The 22172-nt window shown below is 36.0% G+C and overlaps 1 protein-coding gene across 4 annotated transcripts in view; it reads left to right on the plus strand.

The window, feature by feature from the left end:
* The window catches only part of LOC136864193 (histone-arginine methyltransferase CARMER), a 466045-nt gene that overhangs the window by 169950 nt on the left and 273923 nt on the right, over positions 1-22172 (plus strand). For all 4 annotated transcript variants that reach the window (XM_067140868.2, XM_067140869.2, XM_068226203.1 and 1 more), the window contains exon 6: positions 783-873. In XM_067140868.2, the coding sequence (XP_066996969.2) occupies positions 783-873 (91 nt within the window). The remainder of the gene's footprint in view (positions 1-782; positions 874-22172) is intronic.

Below are 22172 nucleotides of genomic sequence, written 5' to 3' on the forward strand. Positions count from 1 at the left end.
AGTTTACATAATCTATTGGACTAGTTGCAGCATGTTTGGACATATATCCCACAGGATACCGTTTAAAACTCATATGCTTGTATGCTTGTGTGACTCATATCACAACTTGAATCCAAAGGGTACTGGAGTCTCCATTCAAGTGCTCGGTTTTCTGTAAAAGCAATCGCTCATATCAAATTACATGCGATTTAGGCAACTCTTTGTTGCATGACCTGTTTTGGCAATGAATGTGTATAAGATGTTATAAGCTGTATGGGTTTTAATCCTAAATTTTCAGCATTCCTAGTAAGGTACATTAAAGTTTACATTGTCTTCTTGTGAGGCCGATGACCTACATGTTAGGCCCCTTTATACAATAAGCATGTCCTGTGAAAGCTTGAAGTAAGTGGTTAGTGGACCACAATCTATGATTTTTGTACCATGACATTTTCTGTTCCTGAGGTTGATATAAGAGTATACATAAAACAATCCTTTCCTCAGATTCAACACACTACACTTCCTCCATTCCAATTACACGCAGGTTCATATCACATGGTGCAAGTAGGGGCAAGAGATCTCTATAGGTCGATGCCCCAGACAAATAGCATTTAAAAAAAACTACATAAAACAATACATGGAAGGAATACTCCATGCATATACACACTCAGTTCCCCCAAAAAATCCATAGTAGTCTACAAAGACAATGTTATGCTATATAACAAAAGTTCAGTGTATAGTTTCATATCAGTTATATTATTTCCTTTGAATCCTATACATTCTTATATAATCATCTTCTTGTACAGGTGTAATGTTCCCTAGTCGTGGAGACCTACACATAGCTCCATTTACAGATGATAACCTATATATGGAACAGTTTAACAAAGCAAACTTTTGGTAAGTATTAAAATTCATTGTAATTTTTAGATTAATAGCAGATGTTTGTATTTTATTTCTTTTGATCATTTTTTAAACATGTTATCTTGAACATTTGAATGAGACCACATTTTATTATATGAAATAGATTTTCTTTGCAGTAGGCCCATAACTCATCAGGTTACCTGGGCAATCTCTTGAGTATTAAGAAAGCACCTACTGGAACATTCCAGAATGTACTGTATTGGCTAATAGATTATGAAGGTACTAAATTAGATACCCTTCTTATTATTTGAGTTTTAAGTTGGTGCAGTCATATCTTGTCCTAATATGAGTTTTACTAGTGACATTCATTCCTAGGTAGCATTGTGTAATAAAGTCTTATGTACAGGTATATTCAGTTTAATAACAATCACCATAATTGGAGCAAATATTAAGTACAATATTTATTGGAAATATAATGCTATAGTAGATACTAGTGTATAAAACGGTTCCCTTAAATCTCATGAAGGGTGAATAGAAACCAGTAGTTGCCTCACTGCACCCTTCTAGATTATATGTACTGAAAGGACTTGTGTTGGTAGTAAATATACCATAACTCACTTTCCACTACTTCTAAACTATGGTGCTAGCCAGTGACTCGCACCCTCCCCTTATCTAATCTTTTTACCAATATCTATATTACAGTATGTGATGGAGGTATTAGGATTTAAAATACACTCTTGATCATTAACACATTGACAACAGGCCCCGAACAGAGGCTGCTACTCCAATGTGGACTGGAGAGTTCAAGCTTCCAAGAAAGAAATTACACTGCTGCACTCAAAGTACTGTAATTCGAAAAGTATTCAAGATATCAACCTCAAACTTTGAACACTTACACACCACGTTGCTCAGTAGTCTGTAAGTTGTGATACCTTTCAAAGCAGTACCATTTGTGGCTCCATGTAATAGTCTTTCTAAGCTGTGTGTAGTATGAATGCCTTGTTTGTGCCATTCGTGCAATCATTGTTTTCAAGTATACAAGAATTTCTCTTTACGGTTATTCCCCGTTTAGTGTTAGCCGTTAATCGTTAGAAATATCTAATGCACTGCCACTCGGTAACTGGTCTGTACATAATTAACCCTCTTAGTGCCAGGCCCGGTTGCTCACAGTATGCCAAGAGTGCCAGACAGATTTAGAGAATATTGCAGGTTCTCACTCTCTGGACTATATAGTTCACAAATATTATAACTATGACTTGAAATTTTTATTAAATGTTAACAAGAATACACTCTTACTGCTGAACTAAATTACAGCACTCAAATGAACTTGGGTATTTTGAAAAAAAATATTTTCCAAACAATTTCAAAACACCAAAAATTAAAAATCAGAAACAAAACAGAAAAAAAACAGAAAATTCTACTCAACGGTAAATATTGATGACTTTTTGAAATGTCCTTAGATGAATAAACATGTAAAGTTTTACATTTTTATCTTCAATAGTTTAAGAGTTATGTACAATGGTATCATAATATACAATTAGCATGTTCAACAATGGGATCGAACCTGGCACATGGGTTGTAGTCACGGTGACCAGATGGTGATACATTATCACTGTTCACAAGATGAAAGAATCTCAAGATCAATTGGAATCTGTTTCTTGAGAACATATTTCCAAACCACGGAATATAACGGGAGTTTTTGACCCAATAAGAAAATATGCTCAGCCTTGTAGTTATACCCATTTCCAACAAAACAGCAATGAAAGCATTTCAGTCAATGTAACCGGGCGCCACTGCTGTGCTCTGGCATATGGTGACAAGACATGATTTCTCGTATCTGCTTGTCTCTGTAGTTATGAAATTCAATAATTGAGCCGTGAAAAATAAAATAAAAATACGCTATAGGTTTGCGTCTGACGTGTCTCGGGCCAGGAGTATCATAATAATCACGTGAGGGTTGGTATTTTGCATCTTGACCTAATTGAATTTCACGAAAAACAGGAAATTGTTGCTGTTGGATATTGTTACAGCCGTCATCATCATCAGTACTCTCACTCAGACGGTCATTACCACTTTCAGTGTTTACATTCGGACAATGAGCACGTGGTTGAGTGTTTACAGAAATCTCGCCGTTATCAGTCCCAATAACACTTTCACTTTACCCTTCCTCACTCGTTGGAGGAATGAATTCCTCATCAGAGTCTTCATCATCCTCTTCTTCACTAAAAAGTATTAAGATATACAACCAGTTCGTCATCGTTAACAAAATAACTTCTCCCGCTAGTCGCCATTTTACTCACGCGGCATGGAGATCATATGTCGTAGATGAACACGGACTTTAGAAATTCAGTGCATGATAGTGAATGAATTTACGCACTATCTAGCGGCGTAGTTAAAATCTAATGACAATTATCTATGGAATCGACACATAAGATGTTGCAATCTGACGGCCCAAGTTGTACTAACTCGTATAGAATTGCGCGCTATCCAAAACAACGATATATCGTGGTTGGCACTTTACGCTTATATACGAAACAACGATATATCGTTGTCTGGCTCTCTACGGGTTAATCACAGTTTTCAGTAACCACCGGCAACTGAATACGCCGTGCCACGTTTACATCCGTACTGGAGCTCCAGGGAATAGCTCTACATACCTGACATGATTTTGTTAATTACGTGAAGGTTTAAAGAAAGAAAGATGCAGCGATAATTTATATTACATGACTACACCTTTTGGAACTCATAATCTCGCCCACAATTTCATCAGTAATTAACCCTTCTTTAGTCGCGCGAAAATTATTACGTTATTAGTCGCACACGGAGGTAACCTCCGGGGCTAAAAATGTGCGTAATTTTCGTCCTTTGAGATGTTGTTTTGGCATGTTCGTTTGCAGTATTCTTCGTTATAATTAAAAGAAACTGTTTTAAGTATTAGTAGGTTATTCTTACCACAGCTTGTTTGATCTAAAATCAGAATACAGTAGGCTTTAACTGTGACGAATTGTCTTATGATATTACCTACGACAATCACATCATATGAAATATGAAATAATATTTTTCTAAAATACGTTTAGAAGAACAGAACAACAAAGTCATCGACCTAGAAAATGAATAATATGCACTAAAATATAAGTTTTTTTTGCTTATTTGCACACTGAGGAAACATCCAGGTGATGTCCCTTGTCACAACAATGATCCCACACTCGCTCACAGGATGCACGATCGCGCCTAAATGCTGACAGGACGAGTCCAAATGAACAAGGAGAAAGGTATAGGGGTGGGGAGACCAACAGGTCAACTGAGAAGTTCAGTACATGTTATAATTCTCATATTTTGGTCCATATTGAATAGGTGGAATAAATCAACATTAATATTTCTTTGACTTTATTGAGAAGTTCAGTACCGTGCAAAATGTAATCGGCCCGGAGGAAATCTCCGTGAGCGACTAAAGGAAGGTTAAGGAGTTGCATAAAAGCGAGAATTTTCGTAGCCCGTCACCTACTATCAACTGTCGCCTACTGTCAGCTCAGAAACTATGAGAATTCTCAGGGCTCGTCACCCATGTGACACATTAGGCAGTGAATCTGCATATAAATATTGAAATACTTTGTCATCACATAGGCACGTTGCCGTGTACAACGATTCTCGGCACGTCAGAACACCTGTGTATATAAAAAGTTTCCATGGCTGTACAATTTAAAAAATACATCAACACTAAAATCTACGGTCCTCCACTCTGATTGAAAGTAGTTAAAATTATAGCCAACAAATAGCACAACAAGCTACAAACGATGCCTGTGCGTAAAAGCGGAGATCTCCGGGATCTGTCAACAATCGCTGGCCACAGTACTACGGAGATCTCTGAGGCTGGTCATCAGTATGTAAATATCGCAACACCACACAATCCATATTTACCATACGAGAGATCTTGTGGTACAAGGGTGAACTGATTGCATGTTGAGTGTTGATTGTTGTAACCATATTGGTTCAGTCTTGTCCGTATTGACTTATATTCAGTTTCTATGAAACATTAAATCCTTGGGCACTTGTCTGAACCATAAAATAAATAAAACCTATTAAATTCGCCACTATATACTAAAGAAGTGTAATGTTGGTTTAATCTTGACGAATTTGGTACCAGCTGAAACGGAAGAACTTGGTGGTTAAAAATGGCTTGCATGGTCGGACGGGATTAAAAGGAAAAAATCTGATTTATATGAAAGATCTCAGAACTATAGCATCGTAAATAAGAACTTAAGAAAGGAGAAATTACAAGAACAGAGTGGAAAGTATTTAAAATTTTAGCATATAGTGACTAACTTAATAGGTTTTAATCATTTCATTGTTTGAAAATTATTCTATTTTTAAAGTGTTTACTAAATGACATAGTAAGTGTAAGTGAACAATTTAGGCACAAATAAATATTTTAACAATTTCAAGATTTATGTATAATTTGTTTTGTTGATGACTGTATTGAACAGGTGTATCGAGTCCAAGGATTTAATGTGATGTTTTGGCACCGCTGAAGAAGAGAGTAGTAACTCTTGAAACATGTACGGTAGATAATAATTATAATAAAATGTAAAATATTGACAAGGTGGAAAAGTGTTTCATAGAAACTGTAAATGCTCAGGGCTCAGAATGTACAGAAATCAGTAAGTATTTCATAGACGACAGTAACTACATTTGTACATGGCAAAGTGCAGAGAGAAAGATATATTTTTGCTTGTGGTTTAGCATCACACTAACACATACAAGTTTTTTGGCAGCACAAGGATTGTCAGGGCTGGAATTCGGAAGGTAGCAGCGGCAGCCTTAATTAAGGTACAGCCCCAGCATTCGGCTAGTGTAAAAATGGCAAATCAGGGTATACCATCTTCAGGGCTACTGATGGTGAAATTCAAACCCAACATATCCTGAATGCAAGCTCACAGCTACACAACTTAAAATGCGTAGCCATCTTGCTCTGTTGAGAGGAAGATATTTTGGATGTGTGACTGGGGTTATGTTAGTCCATGTGGCTCCTGCAGCCATGGATTGTCTATGTTTGCCAGTCATATCATGGTCAAGTACCGTGGATTTCCAGAAAGCCTTGCAGCATGAGAAGGCAGTATTAGACCTCGATATTTTTGCAGTTACCTTGTTAGTGCCTCAGTCAGTAAGGTATTCTGAATGAACAGTCATAATCAGTCACATTATGCCTCCATAATCTAACTATTCAAGGCCAGAGGGGTTTTTTCCTCCTCTTTTCAACTGAATGGCAAATCATACTGGTTGCTACCAAAGGGTAGAAAGGAAGTCCAATGTAAAATTGTGCTGTTGCTTCACAATACATTGAATCTTACTTGGTCAAGAGATGTTTCAAAAATATGGTGTGCATATGGTGGATTGAACATGTTGCAGTGAATAGGGAATCTGTAGGTTGAGGATAGATGCAGTTATTGGCCACTGAATGAAAGGAGGGATATGTTAAATGCATGGCCATTATATGAGCATCTTTTCAAAGCATTAACTGCTTTGGCTACCTATAAAGCCATATCGCGGGCATCAGCTGCTGCAGTAATAATGAAGAATAAAAATAGTGCATGGAGGGCTTAATACTTCTCTGTATATGCTCCTTATTGACTTTGAGAAGGCCTTCGGTAGCATTTTTAGGGCTAAGATCTGGAGAGCAATGAAGATCTTTACCATTCCCAAGAAGATCAACAGTCTGATTAAGTGCATGTATGATAGGTGGAACTTGAAGTACGTTTGACAGAACCAATTGAAGTTAAGGCTGGTGTGATACAAGGATGTCTACTTTCACCCATGCTGTTCCTTATGACTCTTGATATTGTCACGAGAAGTGCAGTGAATCGACGATTGGGAATCCAGTGAAATCTTACTCAACAACTGGAAGATTTGGACTTTGCCGTTGACCTATGGTTACTTGCTCGTAGTTGTAGAGATATGGAAATTAAGCTTAAAGACCTGGAAACTGAAGCACAGGTAGTTGGACTTCGTATTAACATTGAGAAGACAAAGGAAATGCGATTGAGAAACCGAAATAATACAACGTTGCTACTGGATGGCCGGGTTTTAGAGAGAGTGAATAGCTTCTGCTAAGTATGGAGCATTGTAACGGTGAACGGAGGGGAATATGGTACCAGCTGTCCGAACAAAGCGAAGGGTGCATTCCGAACACTCCATTCCATATGGAGGTCTAAAGAACTAGGTAGGGGAACAAAACTGCGGATTTCAATAGCAATGTTAAGTCTGTGTTGCTTTACGTGTCTGAAACCTAGAAAGTGACCAAGTCTTTGATACAGATGATCCAGACATTTGTGAACAAGTGTCTTAAGAACATCTTAGGGATATACTGGCCAGAAGTGATGACCAATGAGGAATTGTGGAAGAGGACGCACCAATTACCGATTGAACACCGAATCAAGGAAAGAAAGTGGCAGTGGATTGGCCATACACTGCATAGACCTGATGACAGCATAGCAAAACAAGCTCTCTAGTGTAATCCTAAGGGCCGGAGGAGGAGAGGGAGACCTAAGATGACATGGAGGAGATCAATGGATATGAAGAGTGAGCAGCTTGTGAATAGATGGGGAAAGCTGAAACACAGAGCACATCACAGAGCCAAATGGTGAAACGTTCTCCCAGCCCTATGCTCCTCAACAGGAGTGTCAAGGTGCAGCATAAGGAGCATCCAGTCAGCAATATCACTACACTTATGCCATTTTTGGTAAAGCTGCTTCAAGCCCTGCTGGAAACTTTTGTAACATCCCGTAATACCTTTTGCAACATTGCTTTGACTCCATTTGCTGGTTAAAAATGATGGCCCTTCAAATGTTTTTTAACCCTTGGAAAGAGTCACAGAAGCCTCACTTTGGTGAATAGGCAGGATGCCGCACTACAAAGTTCACTACTTGCTCGGAAACTCTGAGACCAGTAAGAACCTGTAGAGACCATAGAAAATACAATCTTCGGAGCTGTTGATTGTGGGGGTTTGAACCTACCTTTGTGTAATGGAAGCGTACAGTTATATATCCTGAACTGTGTAGCCAACCCACTCAGTCATGCATTAGAATCTTGCTGTGACTATTGGTTTTAATGTAGTTAGTACATGGACTAATTCTAGGTATGAAACTATCAGTTAATGCTTTAATGAACACATTTACATTGTACCTGGATATAATGTTATGAGGGTAAAAATGAAAGAAAGAAAATATCACAATTCATGGTTAGATTACAGCAGTTGAAATAAAAGCGCTGCCCTGCCTCTTACCCAGAGGCCCAGGGCTTGATTCTCAGCCAGATCAGGGACTTTTACCTGGATCTCAGAGCTGGTTTGAGGTCCACTTAGCCTAATTGAATACAATTGAATAGCTACCTGATGGTGAGATAGAGGCCCCGGTGTAGACAGCTCAGAATAACGGCCAAAGGATTTGTCGTGCTAATCACACGACACCTCGTAATCTGCAGGCCATCGGGCTGAGCAGCGGTCTCTTAGTTGGCCATGGTTTTTCTAGGTTGTTGCACCATGCGGTCGGTCGGTCGGTCGGTCGGTCGGTCGGTAAGGCTATCCTCGTCCAATCTTAAATAAAATTTTTGTAATAAACAGCAAACACTAGTTATAAGTAACTCCAAGTCTCAATCTTCAACAGAATAAGTCCAGCTGCTCTGGTTAGGGTTTCTGCCAAGCTCTTTTGCATTATCTCTAGCCCAGTTCAGTACTTCCTTTGTTAGAATGTAGAAGATCGTTTTGAGTTTACCATAGTTTTTGAAAGCTTGTGTACTGGTTGTCATTATTCTGTAGTGCAATGAAACTACACTATTTTGCCTACCTTATTATGTTCACACACAATATGGAAAATATAACAGAAAACACAGCTCAGTTTTTCAACAGATGTTGTCACAACCGTGTCATCATCATTAAGCCTAATTATGATATTTCTAAGGTGATGGTTTTTTCTGCAATTCTATCTTACTGTGCTGGAAAGTATTAAGTCAGCAGTATGGAAAAGTAGTTTGATAATGTCCAGGTTGACAAGGTGAGTAATATTGGCAAAGTACTGAAATTTACCTATGATAAGAAAGTAATTTACAAAAAATATATATAAGTTGAAAGCTAGAAAAATAGCTGGTATTGATAAGATTTCTTGGGGTATAGTAAAGTCAATGGGTGGGGATATAGTGCCAAATCTGAAGTATTTGATTATTGTTTGCTTGTAGGATCTATATCTATAGGAATATAGGCTAGGAAAAATGTGATCGTACTAACCGGTAATTGAAAATTTGTGATGTGATAGGTGAGGTATTCGAGGAGATAAAGGATGAAGTTAGGAATGAATTCAGTAGATGAAATTGTATACATAAACCAACTTCGTTTGTGGATCAAGTGAGACAAGTGGAGGAAGATAGGTTACCTAGGAGAATAATAGACTTGATCATAAAGGGTAAGAGAAGAAGAGGGAGACCAAGACAGTGATGGTTAGACTCAGTTTCTGAAGAATATAAGAGGTATGGAACTAAATTATTCTACTGAGCCAAATACAGGATTGTGGTGGCATTTAGTTAATTCACAGAGGCTTGCAGACTGAACACTGTAAAGCATAGCACTCTATAAGGAAGATGTATATATATAATGTGCGTGCGCACGCGTGTGTGTCAAAGAGAATAATTTAGAATAACGATTATTGAGTTTAAATCTGAAGCAGTAATAGCAGACATGTATAACTTTTAAACATCATGTTCATTTATGTTATTTCCTCGGCATTGTACTAAGACATTATCTGAAAATCCCTAAAGTATAAAAACTCGCCAAGAAATTGACTTTCATTTACCCCAGAAACACTTTGCAAACCACATTTGTGGTATTACCTTTTGGGGCTAAGACAACCATGCGACATAAAACTGTACATGTGAGAAACAGTCTTCTCTCAAGTTAAAAAAAAAGTAAATACATGTTTCTTTATTTTTAAAGGTGATTCCAAATACCCATTCCAACATCTGTAACAACTTCACTTTTGAGATACAAGTATCCTCATAAAAAATAATTCAACTCCTTTTTCACTTTTCACCTCCGTTATATGCCTTTTCCGAAAGCGAAAATGTACGCATTAATGTATTTTTAAAGGACTTTCCAAATACCAAGTTTCTTGTCTCTAACATTTTAATTTTTTGACATATACTGAAGATATACTGGTACTTATTGTGAAAATTCATATGTTTTTTCAATTCTTTCCAGCCCCTTAAGTGCACTTTCCAAAAATGAAAAATACGTGTTCCTTTATTTTATAAGTACATTCCAAATACCAATTTTCATGTCTGTAACATTTTTGGTTTTTGAGATATGAGTATCCTCATGAGAACAATTCAACTTTTTTTTTTTTTTCACCCTCCCCCTCCAGTCCTAAGTTGATCCCCTACAGAAAAGTGCGTGTTTATATTTAAAGGAGATTCCAAATACCAGTTTTCACGCCTGTAACCTTCAGTTCAAATTTTTCACATCCTTTCACTCTCCCCCTTAAGTGAATTTTCCTAAAGCAAAAAATATGTGTTCCTTCATATATAAACGAGCTTCCAAATTCCAGTTATCCTGACTCTAACATCCTCACTTTTTTAGATGCATGTATCCTCATAAAAATAATTAAACTCCCTTTTCACTGTCCCTTTGACATATTTAGCTTTTGAGTATAAGTATCCTCATACAAAGAATTCAACTGATTTTTCAATTCTTTCACCCCCTCCCTTAAGTGGATTTTCTGAAAACAAAAAATGCATATTGCTTTATTTTTAAAAGAGATTACTAATTTTCACATATGTTACATGTTAAGTTTTTGAGATATTCTGTAGGTATGGTCATTCTAAAACTTCACGCACTTTTTTTAGTTCCCATTAAGTGGATTTTCCAAAAACAAATTATCTATGTTTCTTTACTTTTAAAGGAGGTTCGAGATACCAATTTTCAAGTCCATAATATGTTACGTGTCCGAGATAATTTGCACATATAGTCTTTTTAAAAATTCACCCTGTTTGTCACTCTTGTTTACCCCCCTATACATTGGATTTTCCAAAATACAAAAATACGTGTTTCTTTATTTTCAAAGGATATTCCAAGTACCAATTTTCATGTCTATAACATCTTCAGTTTATGAGATAGAAGTGCCCTCATAAAAGGTATTTGACCAATTCCTGCCCCCCATTTTTTTACCCCCCTTACCGAGCTCGATAGCTGCAGTCGCTTAAGTGCGGCCAGCATCCAGTAATCGGGAAATAGTGGGTTCGAGCCCCACTGTCGGCAGCCCTGAAGATGATTTTCCGTGGTTTCCAGTTTTCACACCAGGCAAATGCCGGGGCTGTACCTTAATTAAGGCCACGGCCTCTTCCTTCCACTTCCTAGGCTTTTCCTATCCCATCATCGCCATAAGACCTATCTGTGTCGGTGCCACGTAAAGCAAATAGCCAAAAATAAAAAAAATTTACCCCCCTAATGGGATTTTCCAAAAACAAAAAATACATGTTTAATTATTTTTAAAGGCAATTCCAAATACCAGTTTTCATGTCTGTATGTCTGTAACATCTTCAGTTCAGATAAATGTATACTCATAATAATAATAATTCAACTTCTACTTCTTCTTCACTTCTTTCCACCCCTCTCCCGCCTTAAGTGGACTTTCCGAAAACAAAAAATATGTGTTTCTTCATTTTGAAAGGGAATTCAAAATACCAGCTTTCACGTCTGTAACAGCTTCAGTTTTTAAGATAAAATATCCTCATAAACATATCTCGACTCCTTATTTACTTATTTTCATCCTACACCCCTTACGTCAATTTTCTGAAGAAAAGAAACAAATGCTTGTTTCCTTATCTTTAAAGGAGATTCCAAATACCAATTTTCATGTCTTTAACATCTTTAGTTTTTGAGATGTAAGTATCCTCATACAAAGAATTCAACTAATTTTTCAATTCATTCACCCCTTTTAACTGGATTTTCCGAAGACAAAAGAACACGTGTTTCTTTACCTTGAAAGAAGATTCCAAATACAAATGTTCATGCCTCTAACATCTTCAGTTGTGAGATATACGTATCCTCATAAAAGAATTAAACTCCTTTTTCATCCCAGCCCGTTAAGTTGATTCCCCCCTCCAAAAAATGCATGTTTACTTATTTTTAAAGGAGATTCCAAATACAAATTTTCACGTGTATAACATTAAGTTTTGAGATATAAGTTTTTCCATAAAAAGAATTAAATTTTTTCACTTCCTTACACCCTCCCCCCTTAAGTGAATTTTCCAAAAACCAACAGTATCCGTTCCTTTAAAAGAGCTTCCAAATACTAATTATCACGACTGTAACATCTTCAGTTTTTGAGATATATGTATCCTCATAAAAGGAATTCATCTCCATTTTCATCCCCCCCCCCCCTTTCCACGTCGTTCCCCCCTCCCCACAAATGCGAGTTCCTTTATTTTTAAATGAGATTCCAAATACCAGTTTGCATGTTTGTAACATCTTTAGATTTTTTTGGTGTATATATTGTCAAACAAATAATTCAACTAATTTTCAATCCTTTCACCCCCTTCCCCCATTAAAGGTTTTTTCCAAAAACAAAAGAATATGTGTTTCCTTATTTTTAAAGGATATTCCAAATACTATTTTTCATGTCTGCAACGTGTTACGTTTTTGAGATATACTGTAGATATGCTAATTTTAAAAATTCACCCTGTTTTTCAGTTCCGCTTAAGTGGATTTTCTGAAAAAAATAAATGTTTCTTTTACAGGAAATTCCAAATACCAGTTTTCAAATTAGTAATATGTTACGTGTCTGAGATAATTTGCAGATATAATATTTTTAAAAATTCACTCCATTTGTTACTGCTGTTCACCCGCTATTCATCAGATTATCCAAAAACACAAAAATACATGTTTCTTTATTTTCAGAGGAGATTACAAATAACAATTTTCATGTCTGTAACATCTTCAGTTTTTGAGATATAAGTCTCCTTATAAAATGTGTTCAACCACTTTTCCCCCTTTTCCAGCCCCCTTAATGGGATTTTCCAAGAAAACAAAAAATAGGAGCTTCTTTATTTTTAAAGGAGATTCCAAATACCAATTTTTACATCTGTAAACTTTTAAGTTTTGAGATATAGATATCCTAATTTTAAAAATTCACCCACATATTCACCCTGTTAGTGAGGGAATATCCAAAAATCCTCCCTAATATAAATCTATCCCCAAACTTTCATTTCTTCCTGTCCAGTAGTTTTGGCTCGGTGATAATGAATCAGTTCAACAACCAGACTCACGAGCAAACAGAAGGGCAGCAACCAACACAACAGTAGATAACAAATAACTTTCAACTACCGGTAACATGAAACATTATTTCAGTATCTACTGACATTTCTTGGCAAAGTTTCAGCCAATAGTATTACCTACCCAGAGGTACCAACTATTACGGATTGTCCGTAATTATTACGGATTTCACCTCACGATTACGGCATTACGGTCAAAGGGGAAATTATTACGGAAAAGCTGACATTCACACGAAATCATTTTCTACGGAAAAAAGAAAAGAAGGAAAAATGTTAAATCCTTTCGCATTTCTGCTCAATTCTCCTCGTTTCAGTGTTTGTGAGACGACAACGATACTTAGTTTATCTTCACTTCCTTTTGCTACCCATACGCTCTCCTCTGCTATAAATCCTTAAGTAATGTATTTCTATATTAAGTGTACCGGACAGTTGATAGAAAGAATTGAGACCTACATTAAGGACATCTACACTGGAATCATTTATGGTTCAGGAGACGAAAATGTGATCAGAGGGTAAAGGATGCTTGAAGAAAACCTACCTTGAAAAGCAGCTGCTGGGTGCGAAACGAGTTACAAGGAATGTTTTATCCCTGAATTAAGAGGTAGTATGCAAATATTATTGTGTAATATGATATACTTTAAAACTGATTGTTGTCGGGAAGGGCAAAGGAGGTGTCATTATTGAGAAGGGAAGAGCATGCTTTGGACTTGTCTCGAAAATTCTCTGCAGTGCGGAGGGCGATTACTGACAATCCACTTCAACAGTTGGCACCTCTGCCTACCGGTGCTAAGGGCCACTTACAATTTTTCAACTGATGCTTCTCTCTCACTTCATTCTGACGAATTTCATCAGCGCCCTTGGACATATTGTATTTATGACAATCATGTTTATGCTTGTGTTCACGCCCTCATGTTGTTGGCTTTATATTATTACCACTTTGGTTTTCCACTAACGTTTTAAATGAACTGTTTTAATTGGAATTTTAATGGAAGAAGTTTTAGTCTCCAACAAGATTATAGTTTAATCATTGACAGTGTTTCCATTAGCATCTTTATATATTATATCATTTTTCACATTTTTATGTCCCGAAGTTTAATAATTGGCTAAACTTTTAGCTTCCACTTTTAATATTAGTTGTACTCTTGATGATTGTTTTTAGGCTGAAGATGCCCTTAATTGAGGGTGAAACATATCCCATTTAACTGTGAGTCTATGTATGTAACCACTATAAGTGAAAATAAAAGTATTGAATAGGTGGATTAAATTAAAACACCTTTATTGTTGTTGAACTGTATATTTTCAATACGGACCAAAAATGAGATTTATAATATGTAATAAGATAATGAATCAGTCGGTCAGTCAGTCAGAACATGTTATTTTATATATATATAGATATAGAAAGTTACTGGCAGCCTTTGCGAAATGTCTTGCAGAAATTAGTAGGTTTGAATTCTGGACAAAACTCATTTGTTTCTTTATTCTAGAACATATCAAATTTTGTCAATTGGATGATAATGCACACAGAAAAAAGAAGAAAGAAATATTTTGTAAAGGAAACATATTTTTCAGTGCTCTGGAAAATGAAAGCTTGGTCCAGATCCATGATTTATGCTATAATTTTATAAAGGCAGGCCTACATGATTATGTGGATGATTTTAGCCTGTTGTTTCCCTTCTTCCTTCAATGTCAAAATCATGCAGTGTGTAAAAAGCAAGTGGGTACTTAACAAAAATATGGTATTTGGTGTGCGTTGGCTCTCATTATCATTCATTGATACACTGCAGGTTGGAGAAAGGAGATGTAATATTGTTAAATTATATATATTTAAAAAAAATTGTGATATTGAATCACATATTTTGTATTTAAAATGACTGTAATAATATATATGTGTGTGTGTGTGTGTGAATTTTTCTCACAAAGAATTTTGTATCTGAAACAGCTTTAAAAGTATCGCGCTGCTATTACAACCAAAGGAGTTGTCTAAGAAATGCATTGCATTCAGAGTGCCTCAGCGAGAAATGAATATAGAATTATTCAGAAATTTGGCTTAACAAGGGAGCCTGCTTTCTAAACAAAGTTTCAGGCATAACAGAAAAGAAAAGCATTAATGCCAGTCCTGGAAAGACAGTATATTTCTCATACATTGAAATTTTATATTTCTCATACATTGAAATTAGTATGTTGGACAGTGTATGTGCATTCTCTTCCATTTACATTCCCAGCATTCTGACAGTGTGGGGGAGATACTGTGTGGGTTACTTCAGAACTTAGTCATGAATACTTCATGTTAAAGTGGTTCTTTTCTGTAGGTTCGAAAGACTGCCTCAAGTTGTCAATCTAACATCATTACAACTTATAAATAAATTTCATTTTCAGTTCCGTATTGATGTTAACAATATACAGTATATACAAAATTCCTGAAAATAATTGATTATAAGGGTCCACTTGTGCAATACTTGATGGAGGCTGTTCACATTAAAAACCATTTACCGGTATTCATATTGAGAAACGTAAACACAATGTTCATATAAGACTATGTAGAAAACTTAACTTGCTTGAAAATGTTCTTGGTTGAACTGTTGTAAATGATCTTCACTGGAGAGACGAGTCTAGTTATGAAAAAGGTGGTTCTGCCAATTACAAGTCAAGTGAGACTGGGAGAGATTTTCTTTAAAATTGTTGATCTGTGGACCTTGTTTTAAGATAGTATATGTATAGATGTCAAAATGGAACATTCGAATTTGATGCAGCGACTAACTAGAGTGACTCTTCTTAATAGATGATATTAGATCTAAAAAGAGAAAGGAGAGACGGAAAATGAGAATGCAGAATATTCTGACGATGGAATTGGGTAAGTAAATGAAGCAAAAATTTGTGCTCTTTCTTCCAGCCCCTGATGGTAACTTCATCAAGTGGTGTGGTCGTCTGAGTGAGTGCAAACGTGCACTTGCCTGGGACAACCGCTATTATAGGGAGGCAGTGAAGAACGGATAGCAGAGGCAGTGGGAGGAGAAGCAGCAACTTGCTTGTCACATGATTTTAGGAATTTGTGTGCTTGTGGTTGGGAATATATGTCCATTCATTCAGCACATAAGAAATTGTTTTTTCTTTTATTTCATTTAGGTTGTGGATGGGGTTATTCCTTTGATCAAGATGTATGTGCATATTGTTGAGGATATTCAGGAACATTCCCATTTTTGCAACAGAGAAAAAATTCTGCTCGTGTGTTTGTTCATCGCAAACAATCTCTTATATCTGCTGGCATTTACTCCTTCTTTGTAACTTATGGAGAAATTCCTGCCAGCCTGTCCAATGTAACCGTCCTTGCATTGACACATTTTTAACTTGTAGATCCCACATTGCATATATCTATTTCGTTATGTATATACAGTATATATAAAATAACATGTCCTGACTGACTGACTGACCTACCGACCGACCATCGCCGAGCCTAAACTACTGGACGTAAAGAAATGAAATTATGGGGATAGAGTGTAGGTGCTCACTAAGGGAGGATTTTTGGATATTCTGTTGCTAAGGGGGTGAAAGGGGGGGGGGGGGTGAATTGTTTAAATGAGCATATCTATATCCCAAAAAAGTTCACAGGCGTAAAAATTGGTATTAAAAATAAAGATAGACTTTTTTGTTTTCGAAAAATTCCCTTAAGGGAGATGGCAATGTGAAAAAGTGGTTAAATACCTTTTATGAGGATACTTATATATCCAAAATTGAAGATGTTACAGATATGAAAATTTGTATGTGGAATCTCCTTTAAAAATAAAGAAATGTGTATATTTTGGTTTTTGGAAAATCTAATTAATGGGGTGAACAGGAATTTTGTATTTTTAATCTTTTAAAAATAAAGAAACTTGTATTTTTTTGTTTTTGGAAAAAACACTTAAGGGGGTGTATAAAGGACTGAAAAGGGGGTTGAATTATTTTGTTTAGGATAGTGATATAGAAACATGTATTCCTTTGTTTTTCAAAAATCCACTTAAGTGGGTGAAAAAATTGAAAAATCAGGTGAATTATTTGTATGAGAGTATTTATATTAAAAAAAAGTCTAAAGATGTTACAGACGCAAAAGTTGGTATTTAGAATCTCCTTTAAAAATTTAAAAAACATGCAATTTTTGGGAAAATCAACTTTTGGGGGGGGGGGTGTTGAAAGAGTGGTTGAATTATTTTTATGAAGATACATACAGTGAAACCTCGGAATGTGAGTAACTTGGTCTACGAGTGTTTTACAAGACGAGCAAACATTTTAAATAAATTGTAACTTGATGAGCGAGTGAGGTTCTGCAATACAAGCGTCACGCGTGCCTACGTTTCCCCATCCCCTGTGCCATTGTTTTCCCCTCCCCATGCCTCACTCTTGTTCTGTTTCTTTCATTAGTGTCATAACTTCTGCAATGATGGGTGCAGTGAACGAAAAGAAGGCTAAAAACGAATTTGGTCGGAAGAAGGAGATGATTTACATGTAATTAATCTCATAATAGAACCGTATTGAGGACAATATATTAAAATTATAAAATCCTTTTATTAACAACCACCTACTCAATACAATACATTACTCATTGAATTATAAAATAATCATGAGGTGTCTTAAATAATGGAACATGTTTCATTCGACATAGCGAACATCATCAGCCGTTAATTTACAAAGATTAGGTCAGGGCCCTGAGCTGAAATGATAAAAAATGTTAAAAGAGTGACAATGCCATAATAAAAAGTAAAATGATAACATTAGACTTGAAATTGTAACAATATGTACAGATTAACAGCAAGTATTTGTAGTGGAATACATTGAACGATGGTAGTCTGTAAAGTTAAAACAATCATGAGGTTGTTAAAGTAAAAAAAATATAGATATAGTGGATCTTAAAATATATGTCAATGCGTGAAGCGTGGATTAATTATTGACGATGGAGTTCTTAAATTGAGCAAAAACAAAAGTTGAAATAGAGTTTATTGAATAGTACGAGTCAAACTGAACCAGTTAAAAGGCGCATGGCGACGAAACTAAGGTTGATATGACGTGAACTCCAGTAGTTAGGAATTCTGTAGGAGAGCCAAACACAATGCCAGAAGGAAATACAAGTTGAACTAGTCCGTATTTACACGCTAGCAGTAAAATTAATCGTATACAACGTAGGACACCAATGTGGACTCGTTAAAGAGTAACTATAATCTTGAAAGTAGGGAGAGTTCCAGCAAACCAGAGATGGATGAAGCAGATTATGGCACAATTGGAGTTAGAAATCTGGAATGAAAGAAAAGGGAGGAAAAATAACATTATGTTATAACGGGGGGGGGGAATTGAAAAAGGAGGCTTACCCTTGGGACTAGTGTGAGGTGTTCGCTAACGTTGGCTGCGTGAAGCAAACTGGCAAGTAACCTTATTGCTGCTTCTAGTGTTGTATGTATGTATACGTAGAGGCGGGGAGTGAGTCATGTGAGGGGTGACCGATTCTTTGGGCGGGTCGGGTATTCGTGGAGGGGGTGTCGCATGAGAGGGCAGTAGAGTAGTAGTTGTTGTATTATTAACAGTTGTATAATTAAAGATTCTCGTAAAGTTATTATTATTTATATTGAAAAGAGAGGGTAGTTCTGGAATTTTCTCGATTATTGGACTTTTAATTTCTGAAGTATCATTTAAATTTTGATGTCCGTTAAAATGCTGGTCTAGGAATATGTAAATGTTCTCAAACTCTGTCATAAGTTTACTTTTATTGACGTATTTCGAGATTTGAAGGTCTTTTTCAATTGTAGTAAAACTGTGGCCAGTCTCTTCCATATGGGTGCTCATGGCGGAATACTTTTTATGTTTCGAAGCGTTGTAGTGTTCAAGGTATCTGGTCAAAAAGCTACGTCCAGTCTGTCCGATATAGGAGAATCCACAATGGGTGCATTTAAGCCTATAGATACCAGAGTTCGAGAATTTATTGTGATTAATGTTAACTATATTTGAATTGAAGAATATATTACGGTTCGTATATCGGGTTCTATAAGCGATATTAATATATTTCTTTAGAGGGTTAGTAACTTGAAATAGGCCTGGATTCGTGTAGGTGAAGGGAGCATATTTCGTTTTTTTAGGCTTGTCCGGAATCAATTTCGTTGCGGTTTTAAATTTTATCTTGTTAATGATTTTATTAATCATTAAGGGATTATAGCCGTTAATTCTGGCCAAATCCTTAATATAGTTTAGTTCTTTTTTGCGATTTTCAGTTGTCAACAGGATTTTTAATGCTCTATAGACAAGACTAAAAAATGCAGCCTGTTTATGAGATTGCGGATGTAAGGAATCGTTTCTTATAGTGATGGGGGCACGAGAAGGCTTTCTAAATATTTGAAAAATGATCTTATTATTCTCTCTTGAAACATTTAAATCCAAAAAGTTTAGAGAACCATTAATCTCGTCTTGCTTAGTGAATTTGACATCATTGTCAAGCTCATTAAGGGATGTTAGCACACTGTGACTGTCGTTTTTCTGTGTATCTATAATGGCAAAAGTGTCATCAACATACCTTAACCATAATTGAAGACCATTAATATTATTGATTATTTTGTTATTTTCCAAATCATCCATAAAGATGTTAGCTAGAATGCCCGAGATCGGGTCGCCCATTGCTAGGCCCTTTTGATGATATATTCTATTATTGAAGGTGAAATAGTTATTATTAAGTACAAATTCTAACAGACTGATGAAATTATCTATTTCGCATTTGCTAAGGTTACTGTGTTTTAAAAGGTTTGATTTAATAATCTTGACAGTTTTGCTTACCGGAATATTGGAATACATAGGATACCATTATATGATTATGCTCAAGATTGAATTTCGATAATTTTTCACAAAATTCAACGGAATTTCTTATATAGGCTGTATTATTGAATTTAAAGTGTTTACTGAGAAAATTATGCAAAAATTTTGAAACTTTGTAAGAAGGGCTGTTCATGCAGTTGATAATAGGGCGTATAGGTACGTCTTTTTTATGGATTTTTGGCAAAGCTTTTGCAGTTGGAAGTTTCGGGTTCATTATTATAAGTTTCTGATATTCGTGTTCTTGTAAAAGGAACGGTAGATTCTTCAATAGTTTCTTCAAACTTCGTTGGATTTTGGGGGTGGGATCTTTATTAATAATAGTAAAACTGCTATTAGCGAAGAAATCTTTGGTTTTTTTAATGTAATCATCTTTATGTAGTAATACTATGGTGGGACCTTTATCAGCTTTAGTGACGATGATATTATTATTATTAATTTTATTTCTTACATGTATTTGTTTGTTAAGGGTCAGATTCGAGGTAGTTTTCAGTTCCTTCGCCAGAAAAGGAAGCTTTTTCTTTATTTCATATTTAATGTCTTTATGCACTTCTACGGGGAGTTTTTGAATGTTAGATTCAATTTCCGCGACTGTAGTAATCAGATCGTCGGTTTTATTCGGGTTAGGCCAATTAAATTTCAGGCCTTTATCAAGGAGGGATAGTTCATTATCTGAAAAGTCTGTATTAGATAAGTTCACCGTTGTAGGAAAATGATTTAAGTCGGTGGAAGGGAGGTTAGTTTTACTGTTGACACTACTCTGTTTATTCTTAGTGTTTTGCAATTGTATCAGTTTATTGTCTAATGTTGTCTGTTTCTTCTTCACTATGTCATGTACCTTTTCATTGACAAACCTGGAGTATGAACTCCATTCTAATGGGGACATACTAGAGGATATTTCAAGATGCGTCTTATAAAGCTGTAGGTTTAGGAACGATTTCTTTTTGTAATGCGCCTTGATTTCGTTTTTTAACCAAAATTCATTAACTTTCTTTTGAGTTTTACATGAATCAGAAGTCGAAAAGTTTTTTCTTTGAAGGTGTTTTAGAAATTTGGGAATTAGTCCATGCTTCATACATTCTTTTAAAAACTGAATATCTCTAGATATTTTGCTGACCTTGACTTTGAGGTTAAGATATCTATTCCTTTTTGTAGCCTGGTAGGCAGCTAAGTTACATGTAATTAATCTCATAATAGAACCGTATTGAGGACAATATATTAAAATTATAAAATCCTTGCTGTTAATCTGTACATATTGTTACAATTTCAAGTCTAATGTTATCATTTTACTTCTTATTATGGCATTGTCACTCTTTTAACATTTTTTATTATTTCAGCTCAGGGCCCTGACCTAATCTTTGTAAATTAACGGCTGATGATGTTCGCTATGTTGAACGAAACGTGTCCCATTATTTAAGACACCTCATGATTATTTTATAATTCAATGAGTAATGTATTGTATTGAGTAGGTGGTTGTTAATAAAAGGATTTTATAATTTTAATAAAAGGAGATGATTACGACGGAAGTTAAGAAGGAAATGATTGAAAAGCACGAATGAGGTATGCGAATGGCTGATATCGCCAGATTTTATAACAAGTGTACGTCAACGATTTGCACAATATTAAAGAAGAAATAAAAGGGGTAGATGCAGCGAAGGAGTCACAAGAGTATCAAAGCAACGGCCACATGTTCTGGAAGATGTAGAAAACTTGCTTCTCATTTGGAGAAATTTTAAGCAACTAGCAGGCGATACTGTGACCGAGAATTTAATCTACGAGAAGGCAAAGACGCTGTATGCCGACCTCGTAAGTAAATTACCATGTAGTTCACATACGTTAACAGAAGTCGAACAAAACTTCAAGGCTAGCTTTAAGAGAAGAAGTGGCATCTATAGTGTTGTTAGGCACGGGGAAGCTTCCAGTTCGGATGCTAAGGCAGCTGAGGCATTCACTGCTGAGTTCCAGGAGCTCATTGTTACCAAATGTTACCTGCCACAGCAAGTTTTTAACTGCGATTAAACAGGACTTTTTTGCAAAAAGATGCCTAAGAAGACGTACATTACAGCAGAAGAGAATTCAATGCCCGGTCACAAGACCATGAAAGGCCGTTTAATCCTGTTATTGTGTGCTAATATGAGCGGGGATTTAAAAGTAAAGCCCCTGCTTGTGTATCATTCCGAGAATCCACGACCTTCAAGTAA

This window comes from Anabrus simplex, chromosome 2 (genome assembly GCF_040414725.1).
Source record: "Anabrus simplex isolate iqAnaSimp1 chromosome 2, ASM4041472v1, whole genome shotgun sequence".
NCBI lineage: Eukaryota > Metazoa > Arthropoda > Insecta > Orthoptera > Tettigoniidae > Anabrus > Anabrus simplex.